The sequence below is a fragment of the Augochlora pura genome, chromosome 7 (assembly GCF_028453695.1).
Source record: "Augochlora pura isolate Apur16 chromosome 7, APUR_v2.2.1, whole genome shotgun sequence".
In the NCBI taxonomy this organism is placed as follows: domain Eukaryota; kingdom Metazoa; phylum Arthropoda; class Insecta; order Hymenoptera; family Halictidae; genus Augochlora; species Augochlora pura.
The window spans coordinates 40,987,130-41,003,236 of NC_135778.1; the positions used below are offsets into that span (position 1 = coordinate 40,987,130).

Sequence of the window (16,107 nt, forward strand, 5' to 3'; positions counted from 1 at the left end):
AGTTTTCAGTTTTGAAAATCTTGTCCGCGACGCGGCGGTTCGCTTTCAATCGGACAGATTGACAGACTTTTTTAAAGTTGCTTCGTCGCTTTCGCTGGTTTTGCGTTTGAACGCCACAAAGGTAGACAATTTTAAATACTCTTCTCATTAACATGCATCGTTAGTGGGTGAATTTATAGCAATTTTTCAAAATATTTCTGTCTCATTTATTGGTTATCGCGTGTTAACCAGGTAGCTAATTGGCTAAGGCAAGAATATTATTACCAATTTTCCGCGTTCAACTCAATATTAAAACTGCGCTACAAAATGAACGGAAATAAAGAATATAAAGATGTACAGGAAATGATGCGTGTTTTATTCCCATTTGACAAGCACTGATACGTGAAGAGTTAATTGGGTCGCGAATCCATTTCTAAATTAACGAGTTGGATCTTGTAATGTTAAACTACAATCGGAATTTACTTAACGCTTATGTGAAATCCAATCTCCATGCTTTTTGAATAAATGGAGGTTCGTCTTCCCAAGATTAACCTTTAATTAATCAAATAATCTCTTCGTCGCTTGTTTCCGATCATTTTCGAGACACTCGGTTAAACGTTTTTCAGTACCATTTGTCGGATAATATAAAGATTTTCGCATATTTAAATTGTATACACATAATAGAAGATCATTCTCTATTAGGATACGAGTCGTGTGATGCTCAACGATTGAAAGTGTTTAAGAGCAAGATGGCGACCATTAGAATTTCGAGATTTTCTTTGCCGGGTGTATCGCTTCGTTTTCCCGTGAATCGTTGAAAAGTAAAATCGAATTACGCCGATGTGTGTCATGTTATTCAACGGTTCGGTAAACCACTTTCTTGTTTTGGTAAGCTATTACACGCGAGGCGAGCGTTACGGAGCTCTCACTCGAAGCTTGTCCCAGGCTCGAGCTTCGTTAAACCTAACTCCCACTAGCACGTTTTGAAAACTCGAATGTCAATCAACGACCATCCGTAACGCAGCAAGCAATGGTTTTTATTGCGATACAAATATCACCTGCTACCGACGAACCGCGTACTCCAATTATCCCAGACGAACTGTCAGAATTCCGGCAAAAATGCAAAAACGAAACTCTTCGTTTTCTCGAAACGTTGATCGCGCGATTCTTTTAACTCTAGCTCTTTCAAGGGAGGGTATAAATTAACCACAAAATTTTAATTTTAAATCCTTTAAGCAGACCTTAAACCTTGCAATGCTATAAACGTCCTAGAGTTAATTAACGCAATCAATTATGATTCTACGCAAACAAATTGTGAATTGTTAGCACCGCGTGTACTACATTGTGTACAGTTCTAAAATCTTATCGATTCCTGTCTGGTTAGTTCTTTAGATATTTTCTGGTCAGGTTTGGCCGAATGCATGGCCGCGCTCAGACAGGGATCTTTTTAAACTTATCCGACCAGAAATGATCCACGCGCGCAGTGTGCCGACCACGATCGTTAGCCGACCATCAATGTCCCACGAACCATGGCTGGTGGATATCGGGCTTTACACGAAAGACCACGTCTCGTGTGCCAATCCCATGGTCGACGGTGCTGGGTTGCATGCAGACAGGTGTACGCGCGTCAACAACCGCTAGAGCTCTGCGAGAACCCGACAATATCGGAGGGGGGGTCGAGTCGGGCCGAGTTCCCAAAAGCACCTCGTTACTCGAGATTATCTGAATTTTATAAACGAGTTCCGAAACGCTGTTCAGCTGCTCGAAATGTCGAGAAATCCCAGCGTTCGCGAACTACGAGTTGATCTTGAGACCCGGCCCGATATTTACCGGTTCTCGCAGATTTCTAGCAATCGCCAACGTCTCGATCGCGGCCAGGAAATCTCGTTTGAAAAGCACGGTTACTTGATACGGAGAATTTCAATTATTTTCTGGCCGCGATCACGGCCGCGCCTATCGGTGGAACGTATTGCACCGTATGGCTACCGGAAGCTTAACGTTTCAGACGTGCGCGCGAGAAGTTCCGTCGCCGCCTGCTTTCACGAGCAACTCGCGGAAACCGAGCCAAACTATTCCATTAACATACAGATTAATGCGGAATTAATTGTACAGAAAATTCGTTCGGCTAAACGCCGTAAATCGCGCAACGAGCAGTGTATTCATCCCGTAAACCCTTCGTTTGCGACAAGTGTACTCGTCGCGGAGAACGAAAATCGTTTTTGTTGATTAGGTAGAACTCGGATGGAACATGCGTAGTTTGGCTATGAAGTGATCGAAACAAATCGATAAAATTACTTATGAATTACAAGATTTTTGTAGGTATTATTCGGTAAATGTAATGTCGGTTACGCCACGGTAATCGACTCCGCTACCCTATAGTATAGTTGAACTGTCTCATTTCGCTATCATTAATCAAATGACTTTGACATTGCTGGAAATGTTGAGATTGACAATCAGCGTTGAACGTTCGCGTTCTAAATCGGTTGCTCTGATTTCACGGATTTGTTCCTTACTTCTGAGATTTTTCAAGCGTCGACTAACCCTGTCCAGTAGCGTGTACAGCGTGCGTTTCGAACGTTTGAAGTTTTAATGGCTCGCCGTTCGATGGTAGTAACGCCAGTGAAAGGCAGAACGGGAAGAAGATAGAGCAACTGGGAGCGAGCCACGAAAACAAGGACGGACAGTTAAGGAAGCGAATGGTGAATCGAGAGGGAGAGGGTGGGGGTGGGGGTGGTGGGGGAGCGAATAAACTGCGAGTCTGGTTTTAACGAAACGCTGGCTGGTTCGCTCGACATTGTAAACAACAACATCGTGCCAGAAGTAAATGCTCCGTAACGGATCTCGGGGATTGACCAACCATTTCCGTCCTTTTCTGTTGTTCGCAGGACACCATGCGTGCGCGCGCTCAACGATGCGATGGTTGAATGTGCCGGGAGGGTGTCGGGGTCATTCAAATTATTTGATTTTCTCCAAGCTTAATCGGGCCTGTGCCAACTCTAGTCGAGTAATTATCTCCTTACGCAATTGGTAGCTCGCTATTATCAGTGACTTCGAAGTCGATGAACTGTTCTCCAGTTTCACAGAATTTATGGGACACGAGTCTACGAGTATTACTATTCTCTTTCGGAAGAGAATATTAAATTCTCTTCGTTCCTTTTTCCACTAAATAATCTTGTATCCGACTCTGCTCCTATCGTAGAAATTTTGTCAATTCCCTAAGAAAAATTCAACCAAATAGAAGTGACCATGACATCCGTTGTAAGCGTTGCTCCGAAAACGTAGCCTTTCATTTGTGTTACGACGCGTTCAAACGCGACTGGCCCCGAGCTATCGTCGCTTCTACGAAGACAACATGTCGAGGCTCCTTCCAATTGTGTCAACACAAACGTTCGACGTGAAAATGATACCTGTTATAATCATTTGTTTTGTAATTGTATCGGCTCACCCCCCTTCGTTACTTTCATCGCGAGACCCCGTTCGTCTCGTTGCTGAAGAGACAGAGAGCGATCTTTGGTTCTGTTACAAGCGGTAGAGGGAGTGAACGATTCCACCTGGAGATAGATCCGACATGCGCTGCATCTGTTGCAGCGTAACCGTAAAATATAGCGTACCATAAAGTCAAACACGTGGTAGGCAACGCAAACAGTTGCGAAAGGCTTCAGCGAAAGTTCGGATAGAAATGCGTCTACTATCACTAGTAAATCTATATACGTATTCATTAATTTATTATATAGAATAAAAAAGTATTCAGTATACGCAACGAGATGGATTCTGGTATCAAGGAAAATATTAATTCCCACCTTCCATAACGCGAGCATGAAAGAAAACGAAGACGCGTCTGAAATATTTTGACGACAAGCATTTTCTGCCGCCGTTATATTAAAATTGACAATCGTCTCTCCGGCTTCCCTTGTAACTGAACCAATTATGACCACTTTTCTGCCAAGTTGAGAATACGTCTCGTTTCTCGGCGATCTGCAGTTAAGAGGTTAAATATGGTTCGCATTCTCTCGTCAGAAAAACCTGTCAGTTTTGCTCCGTTATTCCACAAACAGATAAGAACTCTGAATACACCGAGCTTCGACTGGTTGCCACGTGGAGCTCGGAGGGAAAAAAATATAATTGCGAACAAGCGCGCACCTCGGCAAGTACAAGTTATGGGTACCAACAACGGCATGAGTCCGCCGTATATCCGTCATTGGAAACGCTAGCACGTGTAAAGAGACGCGTGCAATCTCGAACCGCGTGTATATCCGTGATACGCAGCCCATAATCCACACGGAATAACAATATTCTTTCTTCGCGCAGATTTGTCGCGACGTCCTCGAGCTTGTTTATTTTTGGAAGACCGCCCCCCCCCCGTCCCCTCCCCTCCACCGGATCCCCGCGTTTATCTGCGATGTTCGATAACTTCGCAACGAGATATGTGTTAACCACTGTTCGATCGAGCCACATTCGATCGGAAGGTACGTCGGACGCGCGAGAAACCACGAACGCGATCGATCGAACGTGCGACGATTCGTGAGACGAGATGGAACAATTTTAGCGATGCCTCAGAGTCACCACTCGAGTGCAAAGGGTTAAACTTAATCGTATTAAAATGCTTAAACGACAGAATTTTAATAATCGTAGAAACAACAATTTCGACTTGTTATTCGCTTCTTTAACCCATTTTTCAAGACACCCTGTACATATATCGACGTTCTCCCTTTCCCTTCTTTTCTTGGCTGATGCACGCAGCGAGCCCTTTATTCTTCTGAATTTTGGCACCCTTCGAAGCGTTAATGCCCTCCGCCGACCTTCTTAATCCCTGCGTCCGAATTACTCAGGCTTCTAATCTCACTGTTTATAGAATGCATCGGGTGATGTTTTTTCTCATTTCTCAGTATTGCACCGTAACTATGCACAATCGTGAACTGCAGTGGGGTATCCAACAACGAACAGTTTGTCTCCATAAATCGAAGTATTTGTAACTAACGCGGGAAAATTTAATAAAAGGAAAATCGATGACTTTGTGATGACTGATGAAATCATTGTATTCGGTAGTTGTGCTGTATGAAACGAAATATAGTTCAGGAGATGATTGAGATAATGGAACGATTTGATCCGTTATAGGATACCCCGCTCTATTATATCGTTCTCTAAACTCGAAAAGAATCAGCTGTTCTCAACAGAACGGTAAACCAAGTTTTTCAGCGAACGAAAATAAAAGATGAAGGTATCGTAAGGTTGATGCAAATGATAGATAGTAAAAAGAAATAGACGGCTGCAATATTTACCGATATCAATTACGGAAACATCGATACATAACGAACTGCTCGCATAGAATCTCATTTTCAAGAAAAACGCGGCCACTGATTCCGCTCGATGCACGTCCGCAGTGAACAGACGTCGTAAATAACTAGCAGGCGCGTTAAGTAAACTCCGTTCGGCAGATATCGTTCCACATTTTCGGCGTACTACCTTGCTCGCTACCTAGAATTATTCACTTTTTTTCTCATTATCACGATTTTGGACACGTTCTGTATACAAACGAATAACTCGAGCGTTCACGTTTTATCTTCCATCGTCGTTCATTTAGAGTAGCCTTGGGCCCTATCGTCGGAGTCGCACGATAAAAAGAAACGAGAATTCGAGCATTGTTGAGAAAGGACAGCGCGGGAACCGGTGCTTGTTTAGAGAAACAATCGGGTTGCTAAGTGAATATGGCTCGCGCGGTGTTCCTTATGTTCGAAGATAATGCTACGTGTTTACCTAGCCGGCAGAAAAGTTTCGGCGATAAGAACCAGCGACAACGTTATATACGACCGTTTATTATGCATTCGAGAAGAGACGCAATTTCGGGAGACGATAGCGAAAGACCAATGTAATCCTGGCCGTAAACAAGGTCAAGCATTGGACCGGGAGATGACCTCGCTAACTCCTTCTCGATTGTACACGTTTGGCAAGATTCCGAAATTCGATCGTCCTAATGTACCTGCTCGACGCGGCGAATTGACAAATCGGACAACCCCTCCATTTTCAGACGCGTTCTTTGAACGCCCGATTAAGAATCGAACATTGCCATACAGTCAACTACTATGTATGTCGCATGAACGCCCAAGCTTCTTAGTTCGGCGATTACTATCTTTACTTTTAAGAAAAAAGATATTTGCTTGCGGAAAGAGCTCATTGTTCGCCGTACAGTTGATAGTATAAAAAGACAAATTCGTCACGGGAAAGCATCGGCAAGGCGAACGACGAAACGCCTGCACGTTGTACGCGCATATCAACAAGCACGGGACTGCATTACGCGGATAACGCCCCGTAGATTTCTCACGTGTGCTCGCGTGCCCGCCAGGCCATTACGGTGAACCATTAACCGTCCATACCGAGAACCTTGTTAATTATCATCTAATTGATCAGGTTGATTTCGGCAGGCACACACGGAATCTTAGGCGAGGTCCATTGTGGACTGGCCATCCATAATTAAATTACTTCCGGGAACTGCATCTGCGTGTGCGCCACCTGTACGCGCAAGTTACCGAACACCTAATGGAAATTACAGGGACGCGTAGACTGTCTGGATGTAATTTACCAGACAACTATGGCAGTTACGCACCCGCGCGAGCCAGTGCCGCTGACCTGCCATGGAAACGCAATTCGAGAGCAGAGTGAAAAATGTCTTTGTCAAACAATATGTCAGACGATCGTAATCGCCAATTATACAAACGCTATTTCTTAGTTTCCGCTAGTTGACTTCGCGGAAATTATTCATAGGTATGACCGTATTTATACATACATGCGTATGAGATCATTCAAAAAGTACGAAACAGTTCCAAAGATACGCTAATGCTTTACAAACTGGTTTAAGTAGTTTAATCGAATTGTTGAACATTTAGGCGTAGTAAGATCGATCAGAGGACACTGATAACAAATTCATCCGCCCATTATACAGTCCCAATGGTGTGGTAGTTTCGTTCTACTTCTCTCCGTGCATACTCCAAGATCATGGTACAATCTATCGAACAACAATAGCTCGGCCAATGAAAATAACACTGAACAACCGAAGGTGTACGCATGTAAATATGCGGTTGCAATTCTAGAAGAGGAAGTAAACCTTGTCATTCGTGTCATGTGGGCGTTCAAGGTGAGCCGTCACGATAATACGATGAACACTCTAATAGATACGTTTTGCAACACTTTGACATGTCCTTTTAATGCGATCTAATTTCTATCGGCAGTGTTGCGGGACACCTAAGTCCGCCACGAAATTGCACATATTCAATAAAACTACGACTATGCACGAATCGGTATTATGTCGTAAGAAATAATGGGAATGACGAATACAATCGAACAACCCGTTGGAAGAAACCATTCGATATGCGTATTTATTCTCCGATTTAATTCTTCAGTAGTTATTCTTCACCTTTACTTATACTATTGTTTTAAAATAATCGAGCCGTTCATTTGCTGAATCTATTAACTCCACAAAAAAAGAAATAGAGAAAATTAATAAACTAGTGTACAATAATTTTCAAAATTCCCTATGAAATGTTAAGAAAGTATAGAATATACTGTCTATTACGGATGTAGCTTTAATAATAAGTCATCTAACGTGCACATACAGTTATAAATTAACTTTAATTCGATGGCGATATAGAAAAAAAATGAGAGTGGTGATATTGGTGAACTTTTTCCCGAAGGAAATTGGATTTCAAAGAACAGCTTGAGCAACTCCGAGTGAATAAAGGAAGGAATGCAACAATGGATAATAAAAGTGTAGAAAGTGGCGTTGTTGATGGAGTATCTGCGTAAAGACGAAGAGAATTTAGCGCGGAAAACAAAGAACTGCTGGCAAAAGACAGAGTTAGAGGATTGTGGTTTCCCTCGCATTCACGTTTACGAAATAACTCGGAACGAATACATACACAGCTTTCGACTGGATCACCCGTGCATCACGGAATCAAATAAGAATATTCTTGATCGATGAAAGAAACGATAAAAGCGGCCGCTCTCGTCGAGTTAGTTATTGCGATTGCCTGTATGTATTATGCTAACGCGTGGAGCTAACTTTCACTCCATGATATCAACACAAATCGCAAATAATTCGATATAAATCACGCACTTCGCTTTTTTTTCTATTTAAAAAGAATCATATTTTAATACCAATTAAACGAGGAAACGGCACAGCATTACAGTCTTTAACGAATTGCGGCCCGAAAATAATTACCACAAATGTTGTATATGTAGACACACGTGCTGCACCGTCACAGCAACCCTTCCGAAAAATGTGTAATTTAACCGGGTCTAATGTCGGGGTGTTCCACTCACACGATTGCACTTGATTCACTTTGTCCATCGGACCACTTGATAATTTAACGCGAGCTTCAACAATGACTGGTCGATGTTGTCACGAATGAGCTTTGTGTAGGAACCGTCATCACTCTAGAAAACCTCTAGCGCACACGTATACGTGCCACTGTGCAAAATTGATAAGCGAAACGCAACGTCACGGTACGCAAAAATCAATTTCTTACAAATCGGGTCAGTGATGCTACGTATACACATTATTCCTTTTCAGTTGTTTACGTCGGCGATGTTTTACAGTAGCTCATCATAATACGTTGGCCCCTCTCCCTCTCCCCCTCCCACACCTCATGCACAACTAACCTCTCAATAATCTGCATTTTAAATATCACACACATTGTTAAAGATAGACAAATTTGTTTATGTAACCATCAAAGTTGACAAAGAAATACCGTCGAATGTTTTTTTTATTAGCTTTTATGAAAGTTTACCTTTGTTCTTTGCACCTAATACGACTCGTTCATCAACGTCTGTCTGGCAACGGAAATAATTAACCGCTAACGTTGTTACACAATTGATCAGAAAAACGATGTCTTCTATGACAAAAGTATCGCAAACGTGTTTTGTCACTTTGCGTCATTCTTGAAACATTCGGACGGAATTAATAGATACCAATAACGTAGCAATTACCGTTTGTCGCGCTTCACTTTATTTTAAATCCGAACGTAACCTCGACATGCTTTTTGACATGACACGAAATATTAACTTTTGTTTACACGAAACCGTACGATATCCAGCGCCACCCGAGTCTTTTTGAAAATCGAAGACAAGTCTTCGAACGAAATACGATACGGACACGATACAATCTAAACCAGGGAAAAAAAGTCAAATCGGAAGGTAACGTAGAGAACCTGCGCGCCAGCGAGCAATATAAAGCTGCGCAGAAAGCGCACGGATGTAGAGTCAGCTGGTTAAAAGCAGCTGTGTCCCGTCATCGACGAAACAAGAAATTAAATATCCGTGGTTGTCGCGAAACACCGTTGACATTGCACCGTATTCTTCTCTGTCGACCTATAAACCAAACGTGCCTAATATAAACAACCGATTCTAACGTCTAACCCTCTCACACATACTACGTAGTCTTGTTGCATTCGCAACCATGTGCAGGCCTCTCTTGCACACGATTGCAAGCACGTGCGATAGAGTGAAAGAGAAAGAAAGAGCGAGAACCAGCAAGGCGTAGTGGGAGGACTGGTTAGATAGGTGGGGGGAGGGAGGGAGGGAGGCGAGGGGAAGGGGAGGGGAGGGGACATCAGTGGTGATGTTAAGGGGAGGGATGTTGTGGAGGGTAGGGGAAGAGGTGAAGGAGGAGGAAGAGGAGGAGAAAGAAAAAAGAAGACAAGAGACACAAATAACGAGTAGGAGAAATAAAAGTGAATTTCAAGGATACAATTTGAGAACGTCCGTGTCCATACGTCGTTTTCCAGCGCTGGGGGACGACATATTTATCGCCTATTAACGCAGCAGAGCCCTTCGAAGCAAGTCCTTCAATCAGCTGAGCTCGATTGTCGTTTTCGGAAGGGCCTCTGACTGCTGCGAATTGTTTACCACCGTGATATTCACGAACAACTGAAAGTATTTCACTGCTCCCGTACAACACACTCTTGTTTTCCCGTACTGGCCAAGTTATTCAGCACTAAGAGACGGCGAAGAGAGAAAAAAACAAAGACACGCGCGCGCGACGCTCGCAAGTCAGACGTTAGATCTTCGATGCTCTCTCTCTCTCTCTCTCTCTCGACCACGAAGGAAAACGACACAAGAGTCTAAATCCGCGACGTCAGCATTCACCGATGTTTTCCACGGATGAACGAGCGCACGATACCTCGAACAGCAACGATATACAAACGGTCTACCTCTCTGTCCGTACGGACCAGGCGAAAATCCTCGGGCTAGAGGATCATTTCATCATCACCAACGACGATCCCGTCCGAGAGACTTGTTACTGCCGACACGTTTCTCGCGCACACAAAAAACAATCCTTTCCCCTGAGCCTCCACCGCCTCCGCCACTTCGAAACGCCTGTTCTCGTGCACCCCACGACCTGTCAACTCACGGACTTCACCACATCTGATTTCGTTCCTGCACTGTTCTCTTGCTCGCTGCTGTTACTCTACCTCTGTCTCACGTCGTGCCAGAGGATGCGCGCGCACGATATAAAATCCCTGCTGTGGACTCTTACGCGCGACCAATGTCACTAGGATCCCAGAACCAATGCTACTCCTTTTCTTATCTCCCCCCTTTATTTAAACACAAGTCATTCAAATTCCATTATCCACGCACTCGCGTTACCATTTTCAAACTCAAAATTCGACGTGGCATGGTACAAAAGATTATCCGATGGATTATCGCTTTTGTAAGCTAGCTATGCGAAAAAATAAATGCTTTCTTTATTTTACCGAAACAATAGCTTCACTGTACCATATTAAGATTATAGTTTTATAAGAACAACTTACTGTACGGTTGTGGAACTGTATACGAGGAACGTACGTCGACAAAGAACAACTTAAACTTCTAATTGTTAATAAGTAATATGAATGTAAAAAATAACGATCATGAAATCACGTACATACATATGTAACTGTTAACAACCGAAACGAAATTCATGCGGAAAGAAATCACTAGACCTTAGTAACAATGTGAAATGACCGCAGTAATGTCATATTGTAAAGTTTAAATTTGAATTACGTTCGATGCCTTGTCTCTACGCAAATAAAACATAAAATACTTGTAAGTAAAATATAAATACCTTTTTAAAACGACAGTATGAAGTCCAAGAACTGTGGTGCTTAGAGATTCTAGACATTCGGAACTAACCCTTCAACACATGTTAATAGAAATTTAACGAACACAGGCACTGTTTACGGTGAAAACAGAATTTTATGCAACGATATTATCCTTTCAAGTGAAACAATCGCGGAGATAGTTTAATGAAAATTAAAATATTTGTCGAAATATGTATGGATCCGTTTTACGTTTTGCGTACAAGTTTAATCAGTTTTAATAATATTGAAACAAAAGACGGAACTGTAACGACACACACAGCATACGCAAGACGACATCTTTTTAACCATATAATGACGTAATATAGTATATTGCGTGTACATTAAGTTTGCACGCTTATTATTTAAATTGTAATTTTTTTTTAATATTTCCCATCAAAATAAATTCATGCAAAAAAGAAACAAAATTTATTTAGGATTCAACAATGTTTAATACTAATAACATAACAAAGCTGCTCTAACAAATTGTTTTAATTAAAAAATGTATAAAAATCGTGAACATAAAAGTCGTTAATACATTAGAAAAATGTGAATAAGTCGAATACATCACTAAAATTTTGTGATATTAGTACGCATCTTTTACAATATTGATACATTGGACCTGTCATATGTATAAAAGTATTAAAAAAATAGAACAATCAATTATACAATACAAAATATCCTATCAAAACACTATTAATACATATTTCATTAAATAGATTAATAAGCATAGAAAATACTAGTCTTGCTGTTTTAAGTATAAATACTCTATGTAAGTAGATAATGTGCACTAAGATTATCCATTTAGAATATTAATGATTTATTGCACCTTTTTTTCTTTGAATTCTACTTTGATGCATGCATGTCCTAGATTCTAAGACTTCATTAATAATGCATCAGAATTTGTAAACTTGTTCATGTAATTCATAAGTCTTAAAAATGTATTGACGTACTTAATACTGTGAAAAAATATGTTATTCAGTGTTAACGTAAAATAAATGAATATTGAATACACGACATTATTATTATAAAAATTATAAAATGTGTGTTCAAAACTGCGAATAAATGCCCAATATTGATATGTATATAAAACGACGGAATAGATCACACGTCCTTAAAAAAACTAGAGTCTATAAAATTACTTACTGGATTGAGAATAGTTACTATAATTATAGCGATGGTATTATGGCTGTTTAATTTCCAAGTGTGTAAAAGATTATTACTCAATAGATACCGATTAAATCTAGAATGGAATGTCCCCCGAAATATGTGTATCACACGTTACTCCATCATAATCATGTACATGTATAAATGAAGTCGATTTGATGAATCTAAAGAGCACTTTGGATCCACTTCATTACTAAAATACTAAACATTCAGTTAAATACTTTTGTAAAAATCGCATATTAGATGCTATGTTGTGATTGAAAGTGATGCTTAAAAAGTATTGATTTTAATAAATAGTTGATTTTGGTATGAAAGAATTAGGATTTGGTACGAAAGGATATTAGAATATTATCAGTCGTTGTCTCCTATAAATATCAAGAAACCATGGTTTAACCATACTTATAGTACGCTGAATTTAAGTACAAAAGTTTTGGTTGGTCAGTTGCCGCTTCTCTAGCGCCTTGTATAATGTCATTCACTCTACGGCTGTTTTTCGCGCAAATGCAGTCAGAGACAACATTTCATTGGGATCAGTTGACAAACGTGAAAATTCGATTTCCTCGCTAAGACTATTTTCTGTAAGAAATCAGAAAGCCAGTTAGACCAAGATTACAGCCTTATCAATGGAAAGAGACATCTATATTCACCAGATGGTTCAATAGGCCATTGCTTATGGGAAGGAGCATACAGACATAACAGTGCTATGATATAAATATTCCACATTCCATATACACCGGTGAAAAATGCTGATGTCATTTCTAAGTGTAACTCATCGTCCCATTTCCATTGACCTTCTGCTAGCTATAAAGCACATTGGAATTAATTTTAATGTCAGTGACAATGTAAATCAAATAACAGGAGATATAGGTACTTGGCCAAGGATAAATCCAATAACGGTCAAAGATGCGCACAGCAACGTTGCTATCATCAAGAACTTAAACCGATAGATTACACCTTCATAATGTAGACGTCTTGCAGAACTCATGCTAGGCAGTGCAGCCCTCTTTGCACTGATATTCATAAATACTTTCCATATCATGTAAAATAAAAATATTAAATACACGCCAGCAGACACACCAGCTAAAATTATAAATGATAACTGTTTTTTTAAGTTAAGGTTAATCAATTATTTTGAGCATCCTCAAATAATAAGGCATCATTGTTTTCCTATTATGTAAGGATACAGCAAATTTAGTTCCCAGATCTGTAACCCAAATTGAATAGAATGGATTCCTTAATTGTACTCCACGTTCGCACATATCGAACACAAATAATGATAAACACCCTGTGCCTACTGCAGAAAGGTGACGCCAATAACATTTTAAGGAATTTCTTTGCTCACCCTCCTAATGAATAAAAGAAATTTGTCACAAATGATATCAAAATACAGTATACAATTATGTATAAATAAACTTACCTGTATCTGTTTGCGCAGTGAATAACGTGTAAGGAAAATGTATGTCATTAGTATATAATATTAAATCAAGCTGTTCCGTCACACGCATTTTACATTCTTACCATGAGATGTTCTCCAGCAAACACCAGCCAAAAGGACAAAAGAGTAGCATAGAACACTCCTTGTCTGATATCACCCAATAAAAGCATAAATGGCATGTCATAAGCTAAGGTCAAATACTCTAAGGGCACTGAAAAAAATGAAATACACAAAATAATTAAATCTGCTTACATTACATTAAGATAATGAGTATATGGAATATAGCACGTACTATTTAAAAATGATAGTGCTGAGCCCAATGCTAAAAGTAAATATTCCAAAAGAGCTGGAGATCTTGAAAGCATGTTTACTCTCCTCCAATACCACGCAAGGACACATATGACAATTGGGAAATAAATAGTCTTCAAACTTACCCAAACCTTTGTAAATCCACCATTCTGGTTAATAGCCTAAATTATAAAGTACAACATGATAATTATATTTTATCATTCTTGCATTGCAAGAGTGACTTAATATGTTATATATTTACAGTAAGCCATAAATCAGTTATGTGTCCCAAACCCTGATTGATATTTCTGTCAGTGTCCGCAGGAAGACGAATATTTAAGAGGTAATAATCATGGAATAGAGAACCTAATTCAAATAATGGTACCACACTGCACTTATAATAATGCTGTTCCACTGGCTGAAAAAATTGTTATTTATAATTGTAAATTATAATTATTTATAATTGTGTTCCAAGTAAGTATTTTGTATAATTTATATATTCACATCATCAATACTGCAATCCAACATTCTTTCCACTACAGAGGCAGCATAAGGTTTCCAATCTTCATCAGGATCTCCTTTGTTTCTATATGCAAGTCTGGCATCCAAAGTTATTTTGGTTCTGGGAGCTAAAGAAATTAACATGAGAGATCTATCTTAGCAATAACATAACTTATAAACCAGATCTAGTTGCATACCAATTTTTATCTGACTATGGTGAACAATGTCCACTTGCAAAACGCCTATTAAATTTTGCTGCCATCTGGAATAATCAAGTTGCATTCTACTTCGTGGAACAGGCATCTACGGAGAATTAAAAATAGATATTTCTAAATATAAACAGTCTTATATAGTACACAAATATTTAAGAGAAAAAATTCGAAGAAACCTACTTGAAATGTGTATACAACTTGGTATGCCTGGTGATGACTATCAAAGCTAAAATGGTCCATATCAACAGGTTTACAAGATCCTTTTCCTCTTGAATAAAACCATTTTTTTCCTCCAGGTTCAGATCCATTCACACGAATATCCTTGCAAGGTGTACCAAGTATATTTTGACTACTAGCAGGTGTCGGGGCTGACCAAAAAAATAAATATCAAAAGTTATTTATTTGTAGAAATGTATTCAACAGAGGACTAAGTTACAAATGTGAATGCACATTTATAATTCTTTGAAATCTTGTATTAAATGTTCCATATTTTTATATGTTTAAAAAATATATAACAATTACCAGTTATGAACAATAAAAAGATATAATATGATTCAATATTGCGTATTTTTCAAATATCTGAATACATTTTAAGAATTTGTTTTATTAACAAGCGTGCTTTAGTATTTATTTTTTAAATGCAAGTAGTTATGTATATTTGAAATGAGAAAGTCGTTAACATCAACAATTGTTTGTATACCAAAACAATTTCGAAACGGTTGACATTTTCGACTTACCGATGAGACCGCCCATTAGAAAACAAACAATTTGCGCTATAATAAGCAAAATTACAAGCACTGAAAGCTTTCTACCACTCAAGTTTTCTATGATAGTTCCCTGCATTTTCCCTTTTGTTTGTCGAAATTAAGCGCTAGAATTGTTTATGAAACTGCACTGAAATTATGATGCTACTGAAATAGACGCACAACACAGCGCTTTCGTCCAAAGAGTATGTGAAGAGCAGTTTAACGTGCTTTTCGAGTACCTTCGCTTTCAAAATGGAAGCTGTGCTGTACCAATATTTACAAAACTTTGCCAAAAGGATTCTGCAAACATTTCATAATCAGTGTTGCCAATGATCGTTTTAAAGATATGCCCTAATTTGTACAACATATACATCTTGCTTTTTTACAAATTTCTTTCATAATTAATATCAAAACTTCTTCAAAATATCGGTAATTCAAAAAGGTAAAGTATATAAGTGTACTGAACAACTCCCAAGTATATTGTACTGCATATAATTTAAAATTTCGTTCATTACTTAGTTTGTGCTTATTTGCAAAAAACTAGAAACAGCTCTACATACAGTAATCTCTTAACTCGAGAATCATATCTGGGGACAACGGGGTTCTTGAATTGAGAGAATGCAGCGTGTTGCGACGCACTGATTGGCTGGCGATTCACAGCTAAACAGTGC

The 16,107-nt window shown here is 39.4% G+C and overlaps 2 protein-coding genes across 2 annotated transcripts in view; both read right to left on the reverse strand.

Moving 5' to 3' along the window:
• Positions 1 to 10,499, reverse strand: part of Ubce2h (ubiquitin conjugating enzyme E2H) — a 50,066-nt gene extending 39,567 nt beyond the window's left edge. The window contains exon 1 of the mRNA XM_078186076.1: positions 9,719 to 10,499. Within this exon, the coding sequence (XP_078042202.1) occupies positions 9,719 to 9,771 (53 nt within the window). The 5' untranslated portion in view covers positions 9,772 to 10,499. The remainder of the gene's footprint in view (positions 1 to 9,718) is intronic.
• A 1,070-nt stretch (positions 10,500 to 11,569) lies between these two features.
• Wls (Wnt ligand secretion mediator) lies at positions 11,570 to 15,682 on the reverse strand. The gene is made up of 12 exons (XM_078186439.1): positions 15,428 to 15,682; positions 14,871 to 15,058; positions 14,676 to 14,781; positions 14,482 to 14,606; positions 14,240 to 14,395; positions 13,982 to 14,159; positions 13,773 to 13,900; positions 13,672 to 13,677; positions 13,439 to 13,600; positions 13,126 to 13,353; positions 12,902 to 13,055; positions 11,570 to 12,830 (listed from the first exon to the last, which is right to left on the reverse strand). The coding sequence occupies exons 1-12, from the start codon at positions 15,531 to 15,533 to the stop codon at positions 12,730 to 12,732; spliced, it is 1,638 nt and encodes a 545-aa protein (XP_078042565.1). The 5' UTR covers positions 15,534 to 15,682; the 3' UTR covers positions 11,570 to 12,729.
• Between the last annotated feature and the right edge of the window lie 425 nt (positions 15,683 to 16,107).